Here is a 20,497-nt window from a genome sequence, read left to right on the forward strand (position 1 = left end):
GGAGCAGGAACAGGAAGTTTAGGTGGGGCTAGGCCTCAAAGCCTCACAGTTTAGGCCTTTTCTCCCAGGTGGGCCACAGTTACGTATCTGCAAGAGGTGTGGCGGTCAGTAGAACTCCCAGAATGAGGAATTAGGGCATTTGGAGCCCAATAAATAATCATAATAATTTTTTTAAAAAACACCCCCAATCAACACTCACACAGTGCTAGTGATTCCATAGGCCAACTCTGTTCAGATCAGGGGTTTCAAACATGTGGCCTGGGGGCCATTTGCGGCCCCCCAGATGATAGTTTGTGGCCCTCGCCTTGCCTGCCCCCCCAAAGCACCCACACATCCTCTGCTGTCAAGAGTAAAAAAAAAGCCTTGCCTCGCTCTCCGGCTCTCTCCCAAGACAGCACCTCTTGCACCCTCCATCCAGAACTGCAGCCTGCCAGCCAGCCCACCTGTCTGTCGGCTAAGGAAACTCCTGGGCAGCTTCCTCGGGCTCCCGCTCCGCTTGGCGGAAAATCTGATGCGGCCCAGCCTCACCCAGGCTCTGCCTCTAGCGGCCCCCAGGTAAACTGAGTTTAAACCCCCTGGTTTAGATCTACCAAATGAGTGCAAGCTTTCTATATTAGATATATATATATTTCCTTGATGGAAGGATCTATCTGATGACGGAAAGAAGAAAGGAGCTGATGATGGATGATTGATGGGTGGGAGGAATGAAGGAAAGGAAGGAAGGAAAGCAAGAAGAAAGAAGGGAAGGAAGACACAAAGCATTTCAAAGCAGCTAATAAACAACACTGCAAATCGTATTTTTTAAAAAAATGCAACTAGAAAAACAATCACAACTGTGATATTCCACACACACAAAGGGGGTGTGTGGCAAGGAGAAAATAGGAATGTGATTTAAGGATGTGATGCCATTGTTCTGATGAGGACATGACAAGAAGATGGAGTGGGAGAAGAGAAAAAGAAGGCTGCTGATCTTGCTCGCAGTGGGATGGAAAATCCACTCTGAATTTTAGTCCAAACTTGACAGCAAGAAAATGCTTCCTCCTAAGCCCCAAGTCAGCTCAGCGCTTTGGGCCCTTCTTTTGAAGTGTCCAAAAAACCCTGGAGTAGATTTCCCACCCCGCTGAACACGGAAGCTCTCCAGCCTTCACTGCGTTCGGCCCGTTTATCTTCCTTGGGTTTGAAGACAATGGGCTGTCGTCTTCTCTCGCTTCTCCTTCTTTCTCTGCTTTACCGAGAAGGGGAAAAGGCCGGGAGCCAAGGGTGGCAGGGCTTTTCAAAACGGACTTGCATCTGGGGTTTTTGATTTGCTACCCACTTTGAAAACCTGAAGGCTTTGCACTGAGATGTTAATCATTTACCTTCATTTTTCTGTGTTTTCAGCAAAAAATGAAGCAGGAGAGAGAAAGGGAAAGAGGTAGAACTGGAGTGGGGGAAAAATAACCACATGCCCAAGCAAATCCATCACGCATGACATTAATTATTGGTCCAGTGGCAAAGTATTAAACTGCCAACCCATGGCCGACCTCCACTATACGGCGGTAAAAGCTTTATTTATTTTTTTTCTGTAAGCAAAGTAAAGGGCAAAGAGTGGCTTTTTCTTAATCACTGGAAAAGCACAGCGAGGCTTGAATGCACTTTGCTTTCAAAGCATGGTTACATTTGGGCCTCTAAAGATCATATTAATATATATTAATGTACTTTGCAAAATTCTAGATGTATTTGTCGGCCTTTGGCCTGCTAGCTCCCCAGTATTGCAACTTTTACGCCACTCGTCAAAGTCCATGCCGAGCGCATTTACTGTTGCTTCAGAGGGAGGGTGTGTTTTTTTAACCTCTGTATAGGCTTGGATAGCTGAGTGGTTTAGGAATCTGACCGAGGGAGTCTGATTCCCCCACTGTGCCTCCAGCGAGTACAGCCAGCTTGTGTGGCCTAGGGTAAGCTGCACAGTCTCAGGTGAAGGGAATACTTAGCCACTTCAGAGTAATCTCTACCTAGAAAATCCTGAAAAGGGCCACCCTCTGTCAGAATTGACTTGAGGGCACATCATCATTGTCTTAGCCAGAAATGGCTCTATGGATCACTGAGTCCAGCCTGTCAAGGAGGCACAGTGGGGAAACGAACTCCCAACCTCCTGGCTTTGCAGCCAGGTTCCTCAACCACTCAAGATATCCAGTCCATACAGATGTATTTAAAAACCCGCTTTCCCTCTGAAGCAACACTTAATCTGCTCGGTATTGACTTTGGTGATGATGATACAGTACTGTATGCACATACACTTGTAACAGTGATTAATAAAGAGAAATATTTAAACACATTGTTTCCACTTCCACCCTCATGAGTTCCTCAAACACACGCACGGCCTCACTCCGGAGCAACGTCTAATGCATTCGGTATTGACTTGGACAAGCTGTACAAAAGTCGGGATATTGTCGAGCTAGCGCAATGAATACAAGCAAACACAACTAGATGTTGTGCAAAACCAGTGTCAGGCAGAGTACTCTCATTCAGAGTTGAGGTCTGTCAGCCATGCCCTTTTTCCCCAGGGCACTCCATTCCATCCTTCCAGTCCGGCGCTGGTCTTCAAACCGAGAGAGAACGGTACCCACCTACTTAATTCCAGAATTTCTAGCAAAGGTTCTTGGCTTTGTGGACCCTCAGTCTTGTCCAATGGGATGACTGAGATGAGCGCTTTGGGGAGGCGGAGTCAATACGGGAACCAATGATAAGCCATAGAGAATGCCACTTCCTCTTGCAGCTCACCCGCTGGCCACAAGGGGCAGCAGTGGACGGGGAAGACGCCTCTTGACATTCCCACTGCCTGTGCTTTGGTTTCCTAAACAGAGAAAATAATGCAGCGAAGCTGTTGTGTGACTATGGTTTGTTCCCTCTTTCCCTTGCCCCTGGTTGTGTGTCAACATTAACATGTTGCAACAGCTTCAGGGAATTTTCGGTGGTGTCAGAGGCACAGCTGTCGGTCCCTAATTAAATTTTTAACAAGTGCCACCATCATTATTAATGCTGGACACTTCCTCCGGTTGCCTAGAGATCCTTCACGCTGCCATGCCGGGAGCTGGCCAAGGACGAGCCAACAAAAACCTCCCGTCTGGCTCAGGCCGCTCAAGCCAAGGGGCGGCTGGCCTGCCTCCTCCATCAAACAGAAGGAGCGGGTTCAAAATCCTTCTGAAACCAGACGCACAACTCATCTTCCGAGAAGGGGTCAGAAAGCACAGCACGGGGGGGGGGACGGACCCCTTGGACTACAACTCCCATCATCCCCTGTTAGCCCAGCCACTAGCTGTGCATCGAGTATATATATCTCAATCAGAAATGGACACTAGTAGGGACCAGAGAGCATTTCCAGGCATTTTTCTGGCCACACAGCAGCACATCGACAACATGGAATGCATTAATATTTGCCTGATTGGAGCAACTGTAAGTAAACAACCACCTGGCTGCAATGAGTAATGGAATAAATTACTTTGATAGCTGCTCCTCCAAGCATCGGCATTTATTGGCTGATGTCTCAATGTGAACAAGAAGTTAAAGGGATTTAAGGGACCGTTACCCATCCATTCATCCCTCTGACTCTCCTCACTTTAGAATGATGCTTCCTCCATGTAGAACTACATGGAGAATCAGAGCCTGGAGCCAAATTCGGAGGTGGGGAGAGATGTGGAATAATCTTGGCTGGCTGCCTTCCGCCCCTGTCTTCCAAATTCCAGAACGAGCGAACATCAAACCTTCCGATAATAATAGAAAGCACAATAAATATTAATAATTTTTAAAAATCCCCAGAAATGCAATGCAATCTTTGAGTTCCACCTCTCTTGGCCACTGACATTTTGGGTTCTTGGGTGTTCTTTTTTTAAAGATACAATCTCTGAATGAAAAGATGGTTGAAAACCATTGAAATGACATCACAGTTGCAGTGATGAGACAATCTTAAAAAAAAAAAAAGGAATAAGCTGAGATCCTCATTTTGTTTCCATCAGACATTGATTCAGCTTTCCTTTCCAGATCCTCTCTTTGCAAGCCTGTTTGTTACCAGCTCAGAAAAAAAGCTGAAATTTTTTCTGACCGGAACATCGGAGGAAGATCAATGTCCAGGATCAAAGAGACCGTTGGAGACCTTAGAGCAGAAATGAGTTAAAACATTTCCTTTTCGGCTTCTCTTTGTTCTGTCGCCTCGCTTTAAAGAGCGCCACACATCCAGCTGTGGTATGATACAGTCACAAGCAGGTATGCGCAGACTAACGAAGGCACATGAAAGCAGGTGGCAATGGTCGAGAGCATTAGCAGCATCGTCGAGACACCATTAAGAAGTCCTCCCGCCACTAGAGGGCGCAGCAAGGGTTACCCTAAAATATCATGTTTCAAAAACGCCAGCAAAATCCAAGAACCAAAGGCGGATATTTGAGGGGATCTGGTCGAGATGAGATTTTTGGACTATTGTTCCCATCATCCTCCCATCGGAGAGTTGTACCTGACAGAAACACACCTTGCAGACACCTAATGTGGCTCGTCTCAACTAGAAGACTTTGAGGCGGAACTAGGCCTAGCTCGGCCTAGCTTCCTATTCAGAAATAAAGCTCCCAGCTGGCACTGGGGCAAGAAGTGGAAGCTTAGATGCAGCTAGGCCTAGCTGTGCAGAGCCTTCACACTGAGGCCTTTCTCCTCCAGTTGCCTCACACCGAGATGTTCATAATGTCGGACCTCAAGGCCGGGAGAACTCCCAGCATGGCCATTATCTCCTGCAAAGTTCGGACAAAAACCCAGAGCGGGGGGGCCTGCCCACCCTCAGCTTCAGCCGTCTCCTGTCACACATTTCTGTAGGCATGCCCTTCATAAACCTAACGTCTGAAAAAGTTTCTCCTTGGCACAGTGTCTCTTCTGAGCTGGAAACCGCTGTGCGTCCATGGGAGAGGACAGCAAAAATGGCAGAGGGGTGAGTGCTCTAATCCAGGTCAGGTCGGTTTGCTTTGACCGAAAGCCTTGAGCATCCCTCAGCCGGATCCACAGGCAGATGCCCATGGCCGCCACCATTCCACTGACCTCGAAGCAGTTTGGTGCTCGAAAGACCCCTCACTAGCATTTCAAGTGGAACCTGTCAGCTGATGGGTACCCCAGTGGAACGTGGCAGGAATATCCTACACTTCCAGTTCTAGGATCCTGATGTGAGAAGCCAAATCGCTCACGCTTCCTACCCTTGTAATCCTGTCCGCCTGCTCTCCCTACGTGGTCACCCGTTGCCTCTAATTACACTTTTCTTGAGAGGTGGGAAACCCTCCGTACCCCCGCCACTCGGTGATTCAAGGTGGCATTTGAGAGGAACGGTTCCCTTTAGCATAGCCGACAGGCTAATTTGTGTAAAGTTTAATTACAGCAAGCATTAATTAACTGGCAGTGTGTTGCGATACTAAAAGGCAGGCCATCTGTTGCCAGAGAGAGAAAGAGAGAGAGAGAGAGAAAGAAATTATTTCACCCTTCCCATCTGCCCCCGTTGGATTTCTGCCTTAATAATGTCATTACTGGGGAGCTGTTGCATCAGATGTAATATACAGCAGGAAACATACTGTCGGAGGGTTTAGATCCCCAGGAACGGGAAGGTTGACCCCCATGAGAGAATAAGAGTTGTAAAAAGAAGTTGTGGGTTGCGTGCTGATTTGAGCTTTAAAAACCCCCCACAAAACCCCATTAATGGAACGAATCGGCCCAAATCGTGATGGAGGGAAGCCCCCCCCCCGAAAGAGAAGGGCCAAATTTGGGACGGGGCAGTGAAGTGAGTTAACGGATCAGTTCAGGGGCCCAGCCCCCAAGACCAATCCCTCCGTCCAAAATTGAAAGCTGCAAAAACCTCTGAGAGTAACAGCCTGAAATTTGGCCGGATTTTACTCCCCAGTTTGGGGTCAATGCCATCTCAAAATTTCATGCACAAATCTAAAAGTGGCAGCTGTTCTGGCTTTCCAGTGGAAGTCAGGGCGAGGCTGAGAATCTGAATTTACGCTATGTTTCAGTGTCAAGCCACAGACTGGATCAAATGGAGCACCAATCATTAGGATTCTGGAAGCACAGATCGCGCCCTATGATCTCCACTCTGGGAGTTCTATCTGACTTACTTTACAGACACCTCAATGTGGCTCGCCTGGGAGACAAGGCCTTAGCCTGAGAGCCGCTGAGGCCGAGCTAGGCCTAGCTCAGCCCAGGCTTCCTGTTCCTACCCAGATCTAACCGAGAGCTGTCTTCCTTCAATTTGTATTCCAATTTGCTTCAGTTTCCCCTAACCATTACATGCCCAGAATCCCTTAAGCTCTTGGACTTGATGATCCGTAGGGCCCCTTCCAGCTCTGCAGTTCTAAGATGATGTTGATGAAAACATCCAATCCTATTTCTGACCTTCAATCACAAATTATAAAATATACAATTCTAAAAGCTGGGAAAAGATGGAGGCCGAGGAAGATCTGGGGCTCCAGAGCTCAATTTTACATCCCACGGCTGGAGACAAAAACCTAAGTGAATCGGTCTGTTGCTATGAATCGCTCCAGCCTTCCCTTTTTTTGGGGGGGGGGGGGGTCCTAACGGAAAAATGGGGAGAAGCCAGGGCTGAAGCTCAATCTGAAGTGAAACCAGAGGAATGATGAAACCATCATCCGTTTTTGGCTTGACACGCTTGCTTCAACCCGACGTCTTCTGGGACCAGTTTGATAGCTGCGTGGCCCCTTCCTCACTCCGATTCGGGTCTTCCTTCCACGCTGACTCATGAATGTTCACAATGACTCAGCAACACACGCAGCCCCGGCCCCCACTTCTTCAGGAACATTTCTGGGAATCATCCTCCAAGCCGTAATACCAGCAGCGCCAGCCTCAACCGGTAAGCATCTGATTAAATGAAGGAGGAGACCCAGTCATCTGACCTCCCCGGTGGGAGTCCTTGTCCAACTGAGATAAAACGTCTCTTTAGAGAATTGATTTCAAGCACTGCCTTTTCTCTTTTTCTTTTCTCCCCTCTTTTTTCCCTTCTTCTTCTTAAACTCTTTCCCAGCACTTTGGGGGGGGGATTGCTCACTTATCAGCAACGAGATGTCCCACAGCAAAAAGCGGAAGCCAGCATTGTAACTGAGGAGTAATCGAAAGGTGTGGGGGCAAGGGTGGAGGTATAAGAAAGGGGCCTTTTTGGTAGAGGTGGGTGGCTCGGTGTGCACAAACCGCTGCGGGTTTCCATCAGAACAGAGATGCACCATTTGGATTTTTGGGGGACTTCAGCTCCCAGAATTCTCCGTTCTCCATGACCTTCCCACCATTGTGGTACCTATTTATCAACTCACATTTTTACATGCTTTCGAACGGCTATCTTGGCAGGAGCTGAGACAAGTGATGGGAGCTCCCTCCGTCGCGTGGATTTGAACGGCTGATATTCCGACCTTGCCGCCCAGAGGCTTCTGCGGTTTAATCCACAGCGCCACCATGTCCTACCTGTACATTTCCTGCAGTGGGACGGGATTAGACTAAATGACCTCCAGAAGTCCTTCCACCTACAATTCTATTCTTTGATGCGTAATCTAATCCACCCCGCATGTTCCTGTGTGACTTCAGCATGAGCCCTTCCGCTTCCAAACGGACATCCATCATACGAACCAAGAGGGCCGGCCCTATCAGGAGGCAGAGTAATCCAGTCCCTTCAAGCCGTTTTCCCTTGTGCTTCCTTCTTTTCTCTTGGCTGGAGGATAGCCTGAGGGCTGCTGCACAGTTCCTTTGGCACCTTCTAAAATTCCTTGAGGACTAGAACCCATTGCCAGTGTCAGAAGAAGGTTGAATGACTGGGAACACCAAAACACCAAATGGTAACCAAGAAGGGAACCTCAAGGTCTGAAGACCAACCCCTTCCAATGCTGGAAAACATATTCCTAGTAGGAAAAATCTCCAGGGCTGGAGAATCCACCATCGTCTCCATTCAGCTGGTGCACCAACACATGGAACAGAAGGCGGGGACGTCTCCTCTCTTCGTCCTCAGGCGGCAGAATGTCTTGGAGGCCCCACAGACTTTCAACGTCCAGCCTTCCAATCTGAAGCCCAGCCAGGTCCTTTCGGGAAGCGATTACCCCGAGGCAATGATGATTGGATCTGTGAGCCACGAGCGACGGGCACACAACCTTCCAGAGATAAAGTGGAAGCCAACCCTTAATGATCCTGTCCCAGAGCAGAGAGGAGAAAACGGCAGGGGCCGAGTGGTATGTGCATCTGACGGGAAACCAGGATGTTGTGATGATTAAGGCGGGGGGGGGGGAAGGTGGAAGAGCAAAGAATCCAGCCCAGCCACCAGTTCCCACTGCAGGGATAAATGGAAACTCCAGGAAACAAACTGCTTTTAATTAGAGCAGGTGTACAATGCCCGAGGAGCAGCAAACATTTATTCAACTCCAGGAAACGGCTCGAGAGGAACGCGCAGGCCCAGTGCCATGTGGACGCCTTTCTCCAGCGAGGCTGTCGGTAATCCGAAGCAATCTGTCAACAAAAGTGTTAGTGTTTAAATTGCTCGTTCGCGCTCCGAGAAGACAGGAGACATACGGTGGTCCGTTGGTCGGTCGTCCTCCTGGTAGGGATTCCTAGAGGTCCCTCCGCCTCCCTATAGTGGACTGCCCTGAGCAAAGGGTGGCCTCTGGCTAGCCAGTGGAAATACCCTTTTCCTTGAATTCTGCCTTGAATTTCTTTAGAAGACAACACTGGTCTTGTTTAGACAAGGATATTGGCCACCTCATGAGAAAGCAGGATTCTCCAGAAAAGCCCATCCTGCTGGGAAAGGCGGAAGGCAGCAGGAAAAGAGGAAGACCCAAATACGAGATGGGCTAATTCCCTAAAGGAAGCCACGACTTTTGCATTTGCAAGAGCGGAGCAGGGCTGTGGAGGACAGGAAAGCTGCTCATTTATGGGGTCAATGTAAGTTGGAGGTTAAGCCCCGGAAGATACGAGATAAACTGGTGGCTGTAAAGTCTACTAATTTCCCACCCTAAGTGTAGCCTGGGCCTGCGTATGAGGAATGGCGAGGAAGGAATTGGTCCCAACAAAAGGGTTGAAGGATCTATGCTAGGAAATGTAACTTTTCCCCCCATTCGCAAGAACGATGCTAAGGAGCTTTGGCCGGCCTTGAAGGAGAACCAGAAGGAGAACTGCATGGGGACAACATAGTTCTGCTTAAGGGTAAAGCCAGATCCACCCACTTTTAAAATCCGTGGGCCTCATGGTCCCAGTGACCCGGGTCAAATCCATTTCGGCATTTAGTCCAAACTTTAAAGAAGGTATTTTCCCCCACTGTTGCACCTCTTTAGGGGAGAGGTTCTGGGCCCTTCAGAGAGTTCCGACAAAGTTCCAGCCAAAACCCGGGGCAGGCTGATCTCAAGAAAAATCGTAGCGCCCTCCACGGCACCGTGGCCCGCCTCTGCTCAAGCCAAGGCGCGCGGGCGTAATCTCCCCAAAGCCAGTCTGGTCCTTTGTCATGCCAGGAAGAAGAATCCGCGGAGCCTTTCTCTGCATACTTGGCCATGGCGGGGTGTGTGTGTGAATAATAATATGGTAACAGTAAATTAAATAACAAACACTGTGCTGCTTTCTTACAATAGCTCAAACCCTGCTGGTTAAGCCGGTTGCTTCCTTGATCTCAACAGGAAGGGTGGCTACGTGATGCATATTTGAGCTTCTCTCTCTCCCCCCGGGCGCTGTCTTCACTTCTTAATGTTCCACACCAGGACATTTGTCTGGAGATGGTCTTAATCACTTCTAGCCCTGGCAAGTGGATGAGAGCCCAGTATCAAAGCGGAGAGAGGGTGAGAGGAAGCCAGGGAAGGTGATATGGTGTCCCCCGCCCCAGCTTCAGATTCTGAGTACAGTATTGTAGACTCGTCCAGGACACCTGCTTTCCATCAAAAGGAAACAGCCTCTGTTTTTTTTTTAAAAAACAGGATGGCTTCTTACCAGAATTTCATTTGAAACAAAACTGGATCCTGATGGAGCATTTGTTTTTATGAAAATACCAGGTTCTCCCAATATTTTGCTCCCACCATCCGCTCGACGTATGGCTTGTCATACTTCATTCAGTGTTTTCCTTCTTACTTTTGTCCCCTCCTTTCCGCCTGGTTTATTTTAAGTCTACCTTCATTTCAGGAAAGAGTTTGGCGCTATGAGGCTTCCTAGGAAAGCTCAGGTCTGCAATTAAAACCTCTCCGTTGGAAGTTTTAAAGTAGGGTTAACGTTAAGCACACAAACAAATAAACAAAGGGACACACCAAGAAAATTGGAACGAGTGATGGACTAGGACTTTGGAGACCTGGGTTCAAATCCCGGCTCACCACAAAACTCAGTGGGTGTGGGAATGGTAAAACCACTTTTTAAACGTTTAATGTATCTTGGAGGGCCCTATCAGGGTTGCTATAATTTGTTTGTGGCTTGACAGCACATAAAACATGGCACGTTTTCCACAGAAGAGCAGGGAGATCCCTCTCTTTTTAAAAACTTATTGGGAGTGGTCCTTGATGAAAAGATTATCATCTGGATCTAAGTGGGCACGTCACTAAATTATTTTGCCAAGTAGTTAACCCCACCTCTCCCCTGTGCTTTAATGAAGATCCTCACCGGATACTTCTTATAAAGACATAGCAGCAGTCTGCCATGGCGTTGCTAATTATGTTTTGATGAGTCTTTCTTACAGCTTCCTTTGTTCTGGCCAGGCTTGGCACCTGGGGCATGCTCTCAGAGCTGCTGCTCATTTGTATTCATTAATCCATTTGCAATATTTCTATATCCTTTATCATCAAGGCTAATCCAAGAAAGGGTTATCTTGGCAAAAGCGTCAGGATGAGCAACAGGGTGGACTGGATCCTGAACCAAGTCAGCCTGTGGTCTGACTCTCACCAGCCCTTCTCCAAACCCACATTGGTGATTCTGTGGGCTAATTTTCTACTTCGAAAATCCTCTAGAATCATCAAACTGCCAAAAAAAAAATGCTCCTGACACAGGGAATTCCATCTCCTTTTACAGGCACCTAAATGTGGCTCACCTGGAGGACAAGGCCTGGCCCTTAAGGCTTTGAGGCCTAGCTAGGCCTAGCCTGGCCCCGGCTTCCACTTCCTGCTCCAGTGCTAGCTGGGAGCTTTCTTTCTGAGCAGGAAGCTTGGGTGGAACTAGGCCTAGCTAGGCCTCAAAGCCTTCCAATTGAGGCCTTTCTGCAGGTGAGCCAAAGACATTTAGGTCTTTGCAAGGTGCCTTTAAAATGGAGTCTGGGAAAGTGATGGAGGCCTTCACCAGCATTGCATTAAAGGACTGCATTTCAAATTGGGACTCCTACTTCTCATCTGCTTCTCTGGACCTAGGCTTTCAGGGACCCCAGTGAAGTCAACTGGGGCCCCAGCCAGAGTGACGAGACCCCACAGGGTCTAGTGCCAGAAAGCCAACTCCATGGAGACATGCACAGAACCACGAGTTCGCTTTTTTTAAAGTTGAAGGAGAGAAGGCAACCAGGATGAAAACAGTGGCCACTTTCTCTGGAAAACCAAGGAACCCTTTAAACTAAAAGCCAAGTCAAACCCTCCATTCAACAGTTCTCAGTATGACTGCAAGGAGGTGTTGTCCTGCTGGAGCACAGACGATACACAACTCGAAGGATCAAAAATGAGAAATTGCTTTGCTATGCAATGCAACCTGCAGGGTGGTGATTTTTCATCATACTCAATGAGATTTTTTTCCTCCTTTCTCCTGGCTTTTTCATTGTGTTAATATTTAGCCTGAATGTTTTGGGAAACTCAGATGCTTCCCGGTGAGGATTCCCTCAATTCAAGATGGGCCTTTTCGGGTTTTCTGGACTACAAACCCTGTATTTCTGGGAGTTCTACCCACCTTATAGGCACCTTACAAAGACCTAACTGTGGTTCACCTGGGAGAAAGGCTTTGAGGCCTAGCTAGGCCTAGTTTCATCCAAGCTTCTTGCTCAGAAAGAAAGCTCCCAGGTCGCATTGGGGCAGGAAAAAGGAAGCTTGGATAAAACTAGGCCTAGCTTACCTTCAAAGCTTTTAAATATAGGTCTTTCTCCCACATGCATCACTTTATAAGATTTATAAGGCTGTGAAAGGTAGGTAGAACATCCAGAATGGAGAATTATGGTATCTTTAATCCTGAAAATTTGAAAATTCCATCTTTACTCTCAATCTCCATAAAGGTATTGTGTAATTTCAGATGCAGTTGAGTTCGCTCTTGCACCCTTAGTTTCCCTGTTTGTGAAACTAGAATGATGTCTAAGATTGACTTTTGGCCACAATTAAGTCTCAGGCTAGAATGACAACGGACAAGATCTTTCAGGATCAACCCCGGATAAAGCTGTAAACCTCTGCCTAATTGCTTGGAAGGAGACCTCATTGACTTCTCTAGGAGCTACATCTGAGGGATATGGAAAGAATGAGCATCATTGCAGTGTCATGATTAAAACACTGGGCTAGGACCCAAGAGACTTGGGTTCAAATCTCTGCTCAGCTAGGAAGCGCAAACGGTTGATCTTGGGTCAGTGATTTCCGTCATTCACAGGATCATTCGGAGGATAAAAGGAGAGACAACAACTATAGCATTATGACCTTTTTGGAGGAATTCATTTCCAAAATTTCTCCCCCTAAATAAGCGGCCAAAGCCAGTTGGAGATCTGGGTTGCATAAACACTCGCTTTGTATTTTCCCGAGGTGGTTTGGAAAAACGAGATGGATCAGCACCAGCCTCGGTGGGGGAGGCTGCCGTAAAGTCTTCCAAGTGCCCCCTGCTAGGGTGTGCGCTCCTGGTTTCCACCAGTTCTTGGGGAATGGCAGTATACTCCAACTTTCTTCGGTTGCCAAAGTAACTTCTGGGTGGGGCTCCTTGTTTCCAGGGGGCTGAGACCCAGATGTGGTGTAATACTAGAGGGATTAAATAGTGATGAGGTTCTTTTCCACGTTCTATAAGGTCACCAACACCTTCAAGTCTCCCACATTGGATGGTCCACGGTGAGAAGGTGGAAGATGATACCTTTCCAGGCCTTCTGGCTTTCAGAATTGGGAAGGATGATGCCTCCTTCGGTGTGGTCTGTGGCCCTCAGCGGTCGGTCTACTCTTGAGAGGTATCGCCGTCCAGCTGATCTCCCCCTGTCTGTCCCTGCAGAACCTCGTGGCGTACAAAAGGCTGACCACTGTCACCTTCTGCTTGCAGAGGGGGCAGGTCTTGCTTCCCACCTGCGTGTTATGCCAGATGTTGATGCATCTCCTGTGGAAGGCATGGGAGCAGGAGAGAACTTTTAGGATGTCGCCTCTGGTGTGCTTCTCTAAGCAAATGGCACACTCTTGGTATTTGGAAGGACTGAACACGATGGAAGCCCTGCTCTGCCAATTTTCCGGGAGAAGCTGTCTTCTCCTTGACCTCGAACTCGGGCCCCTCGAGAGGCATTTCTCAAGGAGCAAGGAGGAGGTCAAGGCCAACCCCAGGGAGCAGATAACCCAACAGGTGTAGAGCAAAATCATCTGCAATAAGCAAGGCCCAGGGAGCTGGGCGCGGCAACGGCAAGGAGACGAGGAGGAGATCCGAGCAGTTCCCAAGAAACGTTTGCAAGCAGAGTGGAAATATCTGGGCTTTAAAGTCAGCTTCCCAGCCTGGCGAAGCCGCCTGAGGATTTTGGAAGCTGCCTTGGCTGGAATGGGATCGTGCAGATGGACGTCCGTCTCGCTCCTCAGGCTCACCAGGTTTGGGGAGTTCACGTTGTGGACGACGGCTGTCTGGGAGCCTGCCTGCTGGGCGTGACAGATCTTCATGGTGAAGCAGAGCTTGTACCAGTAAAGGAAAGCAAGGAAGACGAAGGAGGAGCTGGGCGGGCCTCCAATGGGCGGGCAGAGGTCCACTGGCCTTGCTTCCACCAGGAACCCCGTGAGCCCTTCCGTGGGGAGCAGAGGGCCGAAAAGGCCTGGGAGGGCCTCAAGATCCAGCGTGGTGGAATTAGGACGACAGACGGTGCGAAGGAAGCCTTCGGCGGCAAAAACAGAAAGGAACAAAACCAGCGCCAGCAGAGAAGGAGACCACATCCTGGCAGAAGCTTTCTAAGATCTTACTTGAATCCTACCCGAGGCTCGGCTGGGTGGATTGGAGCTGAAGGGGATCGTTTTGAGAACCTATACAGGAGACGTACCCAGTAGCTGGTGATCTGAGTTTCCACAAGATTGGAGAGAAGTGGGTGGAAATGGCAGATAGATCCGGGCAGCCTCTTTTTCTTTTCATCCTCTTCTCTTCTTGACTGCTGCCAGCTACCCCTCTAGGGTCTCCGGCCACCTCCTCTTAGCTGGCCATCAAGACACTCTGCTCCTGGGGACCTTTGTGACCTCACGGCTTTGCCATGGGGAGTTGGACAGCCATCTCCCACACCTTGCCAGCTGCTTCGTTTAATATGATATCAAGTGTTTCCAAGCAGGAGTTCCAACCTTGAGTGACCAGATGTTCTTGGACTACAACTCCCCAAAGCCTTCCCTACTAGCTGTGCTGGCCAGGATTTCTGGGAGCTGTAGGCCAAGAACATCTGGGGACCCAAAGTTGGGAGCCATTGTTGTAAAGGGAAACTATGCTGGATCCTCTCTTCAAAAGCTACCCAGCAGGCAGGTCTCCTCTCTAGAAAGCAGGGGCAGGAAATCCTGTGGTGGGTCCAGCCTTGGGTGGCCTCCCAGTTGGGTGGAGGGAGCTGCAGGTTGACCTCAAAACAAGGAGCGTAAGGAGCTTGGGCCCTGTTTACAACTGTGGTAGCCCTTCTGGCAGTTTTTCTGGACTGCTGATATTGTAAACAAGGTGGATGCTCCCTGTGCACCATGTTTTCAAGCAAATTGCAGCTTTGGTGGCATGGGAAGAGGTCTGGATTCTTGATAGGTTCACACCACAGACGTGGACCCCATCTGGGGCAAAAAAAAGGTGCCTGGCCCCTGTTTGGCTTTTACGATGGCTTCTTCTATTGCACTACAAAGTCTACTTCCTGCAGAACAGGATTATGGGAGAGCATTTTGTTCATCGCAATTTTTTTTCCCAGGAGAGGAATTCCCATTATGAATGTGGAGGCTTTGTTAAAGAACTTGGAGAAGAAAAATTAATTGGCCGGTGACAGCCTGGGAGCCATGGAAGAGTTGAAGGCAGATGGTTACTCAGACCCATGTGATCATGATTATCTGTTCCAGGGAAACACGGAAGGTCACATCTGGAAATGGGAGGGCAGCGAAGCTTTTCAGTAGACATTTTGGACCTGAAATAAAGCCAGAAGAATTCAGTGCTGATGGCGTGAAGCATGCAAACTCTTTCCATGTGGCCACTCCAGTATGAACGGAAGCTAGGTCTTACTCCGTTGGAACCTGACTCGGTATGAGGTTTTCTGCCCCCACTTCCGTCTATCAGCCAGCCTTTCCTTGACCCGTCACCCTCTTCCAATCTTCTCAGGTTGCCTGGTGGTGGTGGCAGCAGAGTGGAAGCACCAGACATTCTACTCATCTTGGCTCTATCTCAGATGCTGGTATAAATGGGAATTGTTGGCTCCCAAGGCCTCCAAGTGTGTGGAGCTCCAATGGGCCTTCCTTAATTTGGGCATGACCTACATGGAGTCCTGTCTCCTGCCCCTTGATCAACCAGAGTTCCTCTTCTCTGTGACCTGGAGGTGGCCACAGAAACGAAAACATCATGTGTTTCATGACTGCTCCATTCTTTTTGGGAGGCCTGGGAAAGGTAGTTTCCCCTGGCACCCAAGCACACAAAACTATGTTTCCCAGACTCCCTCCGAATGCCGCGACCGCAATCTCGACCTCAAAGGGAATGCATTTGGAGGCTCGCAATGAGAATGAGACTACCCTTCTTCACTAGTTTCAAGGACACTTCAGATCTTTGATGTCTCGGTTCATTGTGGAGAAGGCTGTGATGTCAAAGATCGGAAAGGAGAACGGCCCTCTTCTATTGCGTGTTTCTTTCATGATCTTAAGGGTTTCTTCTCATGCTAATCCACCACAGCAGCTGAACTCTCCGCGAAAAGCGATAGATTTCACAGTGTCCTGCACTCGCTCCCAGCCACAACCATGAATCTTGATCGTCCGAGGCGGCGCTTCTCCGTCTCCCTCAGGGAACAGAGGGGGAAAGCTTACGGAAGTGTAATGGTGGCGAGTGTAAAAAAAAAAGCTTCTGGTATGTCACAAGGAGTGGGTGAAGAGAAGGGTGGTGGTGTCATAACACAACATCAGGGTTGGATTCTGGGGGGGGGGGGAATGCTTTGCTTCATTATGTTCCCAAGCAGCTTCAATCCATCTTATCGCATTACCAGCGGGTGTTTGATTTGTTGAGTTGTAAGGAGGAATCGCGACTCGGAGCTTTCTCCTGGTTCCCCTGGAGGATCGGGTTCACGGCTTAGCCGCTTGGCTTAGCAACAAGTGCAAATAAACAACAACACACAAACCCACACAACCCACACCTTGATGCACACGATGCCCTAACAAAATGTGTTTGTGTTCAGGTAGAATCCTTCACCGGAGTGGGGAGAAGGAAGGAGACGCTGGGAGCAAAAGATTAAATTTTTTTTTTTTTTAAGAAACAACTAAAAACATTGATGTATAGGCGGGCCTTCCCAACAGAAAACCCTTGACGATCTTTTTTCTTATTCTGTTCTTTATTATTATTATTTTTTATTTAAGTTTCTGCTGTAAAGTTTTAAAATTACATTGTTGTTTTTACTGTAAGCCGCCTAGAGTGGTCTAATATGATCAGATAGGCGGGATAGAAATAAAATAAATAAATAAAAATAAATAAATAAATGAAAGATGAAAACGGAAGGAGTCAGAGATACCACCGGTGGCATCAAATCTTCCAAATCACTCAAGGAACACAAAATTAGCCATTCTGGACCTCTCTAGTCCTTCGGATGGTGGCCAAATTGACACCTCTGAGAAAAACAGACACAACCTGGGAAACCTGGGTGGGAGGAGATCCGTCCCAAGTTTTAACCTGAACTGAACTTTTTAAAATAATAAATTGTGGGCACATTTTAGCTGGTTTGTGTTTTGTTTTTAACCCAGCATTTTGTGAAGGTACAAGTTTGTTTGTCTGCCAATTGCTAGCACTACATTAACAAAACCTCTGCAGGTGCACATGGCTCTGTTCATATTTATGTTTTAATTGTAAATTTAGCAATGGCTGAATGACCAAAGCATAAAGTAATCTGGTCTGAATGGAGCTGTCCAAGGTTCTGGAATTACCTGAGGAGTTTAGCTCTTCAGAGGGCGCCTGCAAAGTTCTGACCAAAACCCAGAGCAGACCCGCAGAAACCCGCATGACTGGAGTCCTCGCTAGGTCTTCCCACTGCCACTCACCTTCCCCAGGTAGAAGCCTTAATAATGAAAATATGGGAGCGATGCAAAGTCCTTAAGCTCCAAATGCTTCTGAGGAATTCTTAAAGCTATAAAGTGATGCCGAGAAGCCGGAAATTAGTAATACAATATATTAAAGAGAAACTTGGAATAAAGGAGACAGGAGATAAATAGACAGGGCTATAAAATGAATTAAGACGGCTTTGGGGAAACATGTTCTTAACTGATCTTGATGTATTTCTGTGGGTTTGTGCACCCCGTTCTTCCCCCCACAAAGCAAAAGGAAAAGCATTAATAGGTTTCCATGTGCTGTTTGCATTTTGATATAATCAAATAGTATTCCATGTAGTCTCTTTCTCATTTTTGGTTTTGTTTTTTTTAAAGAAGAAGAATAACGCTTTCCCTGATCCAAGGGCTTTGGGAGGGGAAGTGACAGAGGCAGTGAGGTTTAGAAGACAGACAGTCCAGCTAAGACACGGGAGATCTGGGTTCAAATCCCTACTGGGACATAGAAACTCACCGAGATGTAGCAATGGGAAATTATTCCTTGAACATCTCGCATATGTCAAAAACACCGTTTTCTATATGTAATGTGGGAAAACGCAAGAAGGGTTGCTGCATGGACTTGTCAGAGTAGTAGCAATAGATGGGTTGATCGCGTCTTTATGACCCGTCAATTGTCCCCTTTGCTTGCTTGCGCTGTGCTTCCTTCCACAAAAGGGAGGGGGGAACCTTCCTTTTGTGAAAATTGGTGGGAAAGATGGCAGAAGCAGATGGGCATGGCTGTGGGAGCGGCAGGGAATGATGAGCATGGTTGTCTTCCCCATGCCCATCATCCCCTGCAGCTCCCGGAGACAAAGAATTAGCTGGCTGAATTCATTAACCATGAGAACATGAAAATATTTGCCAGGACTTTTGAATGCTTGATTAAAGCCCCCAGAAGCCGTGGCTGGGGGGTGGGCGGGGGAGTTCTCACAGACATCTGGGTTCTGTAGTCCACAAATCTCAAAAATCCAATACCTGAGACCCAACCTCTTTTTAAGGGGTTGTTGTTGGGGACGTAGGCGAACATCTCGCCTACGTCCCCAACGACAACAACAAAAATCCCATATTAGGGTCCTTGCAACTCTGAACTGGCTTTGATGGCTCAGAACAAACCACGATCTTGGCGACAACAGCAGACCACCTTCCCTTCCTCACCGGCAAGGTGCTCGACCCTTTTCCATATCAGCACTCCCAAAGAAACGGCTTTATTATTGTTGTTGTTATTATTTCCATGAAAAAGCCAGAAAAAGGGGTAAAACCGGGCAAGAAAAGGGAAATAAATCTGAATCAGTACCTATTCCAACCAATTATATATCAAATCTCCCCCTGCCCCACCCCCTAAAAAAAAAAAAACAGCAAGAAGAAGGACCACGGACTGGTGTGTGGGAGAAACTTGTTCTTTCTGCTTTTCGCCCGATGGGGTTCCTCCGTCCTCTTGCTCCTCCTCCTCCTCCTGATGATGATGATGAGGCTTCCGGACCCTGCCCTTTGCACACACACCCTTAGGTGGCCACACGGACCTCCTGTTTGCAGATGGGGCAGGTCTTGCCAGTTTTGGGCTGGATGAGAAGCCAGGTGTCGATGCAGGTGTGATGGTAGGTGTGGCCACACCAGAGGATCTTCAGCCGATCGCCCTCTTCAAAGTCGGCCATGCAGATCACGCACAGGTCATATGGGTCTCCCCTCTGGAAGGTCCTCGTTCGGGCGCTGTGGCGTCGGTGGCGCCATTTCACCCAGCCGGCCAAGATGAAGGAGGAGAGAACCAGGCCGAGGAGGATGAGAAATCCAAACTCCTCCAGGAATCTGATGATCATCCTTTGCGTACAGTATCCAGGCCAGAAACGGAGGTCATGGTGACGAGTGGAGTAATCCAGGACGGCGTACTCCGAGGGATCCCAGCATGGATTCTCGTAATCCCGAGGGATCACGGTGCTGACTTGGATGGTCTTCCCCGAACGGAGGTGTCTCCTCAGGAGCTTGGAGGCAGACCCGCCAATAAAAAGAGAAGGGATCCGGATTTGCTCTCTCGTCTCCGGCCTCTCCACGTCCATGCTCACCAGCCGATCCGAGTAGAGGTTGTGGATGAGGGCGGCCTGGTAGCCAGCACGCTGGGCGTGGAGGACCTTGGTGCCGAAGGGGCAGTCATACCGGCGGATGAGGAGAATGAACCCCGACGGAGTCTGGTTGGAGGCTGGCGGGGCTTCCACCGGCTGGCAGGCGTTTCCGGGCACTGCCTCCACCAAGTTGCCCATGATGCTCGTGTGAGAGAGCGGGGGCCCGAAACAGGCCGGGACGGCTTTGAAGTCAAGGCAGGTGGAGTTGTCGGTGTAGACCAGGTGGACAAACGGTGTGGCGGAGATGGTTTCTAAAAGCAAGGAGAAGGCCACCATGGAAGGAGGAGAGAAGGGACCGAGCCGCATGGTCATCAGCAAGGGGGGAACACCAGGAGAGCTTGGTAGAACGTCTTGAGCCTCACCTGGGCATCTTGAAGAGAGGAGGAAAACGCCAAGAAAGATCTGCCGTTCTCTCGGCCACGGGGCGGATTTTCTCGGAGGCCACTTCACCCGCTCCAATCACAGAAGATGAGTTCGGTCTCTCCCAGGCTCCTACCTTCTGGGGCCTCCAATCTGATCATGCTGGTCATTTTGAACCCACCTAGGGCCTTATGACATCAGCGCTTGGGTGGGATGGGGAGGGGGGGCAGAGAGGGGGGGGGGACTCTCTACCAGGGATGGGAACTGGAGTTGGGACTCGCTGTCAAGCCAGGCTGGAGTCGCACCAGCGATTTGATTCGAACATGACTCAGTTTTAATTTTTTTCCAATGACTCGGATTTGAATCGCAACTCACAACCCACCTGCCTCTCCCTTTTTTCTGGGGGAGAAAAAAAACTTGTTTTTAATAGGGACTCGGGACTTGGTGCTAAAGATTCAGACTCGGATCCAAAGCCTTGCTGCGCACACTCCACATCACTCCAGTTGAAGACACACACACCCCCTTCAGTCGCCAGGAAGGGCCCTTGGGATTTGTAGATTGTCTCCTGTCATTTCGGGAGTGCCCCGAGAGATCCGGGTGAGGAGGCAGCTC

General features: G+C 48.8%; 2 protein-coding genes and 1 long non-coding RNA gene across 3 annotated transcripts in view; all 3 read right to left on the reverse strand.

Annotated features, from left to right (window-relative positions):
• Positions 1 to 3,507: 3,507 nt before the first annotated feature.
• The window catches only part of LOC144583980 (uncharacterized), a 37,106-nt gene continuing 20,116 nt past the window's right edge, over positions 3,508 to 20,497 (reverse strand). Inside the window, exon 4 of the long non-coding RNA XR_013537934.1 lies at positions 3,508 to 3,740. This is a non-coding gene — a long non-coding RNA (uncharacterized LOC144583980). The remainder of the gene's footprint in view (positions 3,741 to 20,497) is intronic.
• On the reverse strand, positions 9,171 to 14,072 carry LOC140701784 (E3 ubiquitin-protein ligase ZNRF4-like). Its single transcript, XM_072978772.2, has one exon. It carries the CDS (start codon positions 14,070 to 14,072, stop codon positions 13,050 to 13,052), a length of 1,023 nt encoding a protein of 340 aa, XP_072834873.2. The 3' UTR covers positions 9,171 to 13,049.
• Positions 17,727 to 20,016, reverse strand: LOC110079330 (E3 ubiquitin-protein ligase ZNRF4-like). Its single transcript, XM_020794290.3, has one exon. It carries the CDS (start codon positions 19,835 to 19,837, stop codon positions 18,914 to 18,916), a length of 924 nt encoding a protein of 307 aa, XP_020649949.3. The 5' UTR covers positions 19,838 to 20,016; the 3' UTR covers positions 17,727 to 18,913.

This window comes from Pogona vitticeps, chromosome 7 (genome assembly GCF_051106095.1).
Source record: "Pogona vitticeps strain Pit_001003342236 chromosome 7, PviZW2.1, whole genome shotgun sequence".
In the NCBI taxonomy this organism is placed as follows: domain Eukaryota; kingdom Metazoa; phylum Chordata; class Lepidosauria; order Squamata; family Agamidae; genus Pogona; species Pogona vitticeps.

Bases quoted from the DNA above. Each gene is read 5' to 3' on its own strand.
- LOC140701784 (XM_072978772.2), bottom strand. From the start codon at position 14,072: ATGTGGTCTCCTTCTCTGCTGGCGCTGGTTTTGTTCCTTTCTGTTTTT.
- LOC110079330 (XM_020794290.3), bottom strand. From the start codon at position 19,837: ATGACCATGCGGCTCGGTCCCTTCTCTCCTCCTTCCATGGTGGCCTTC.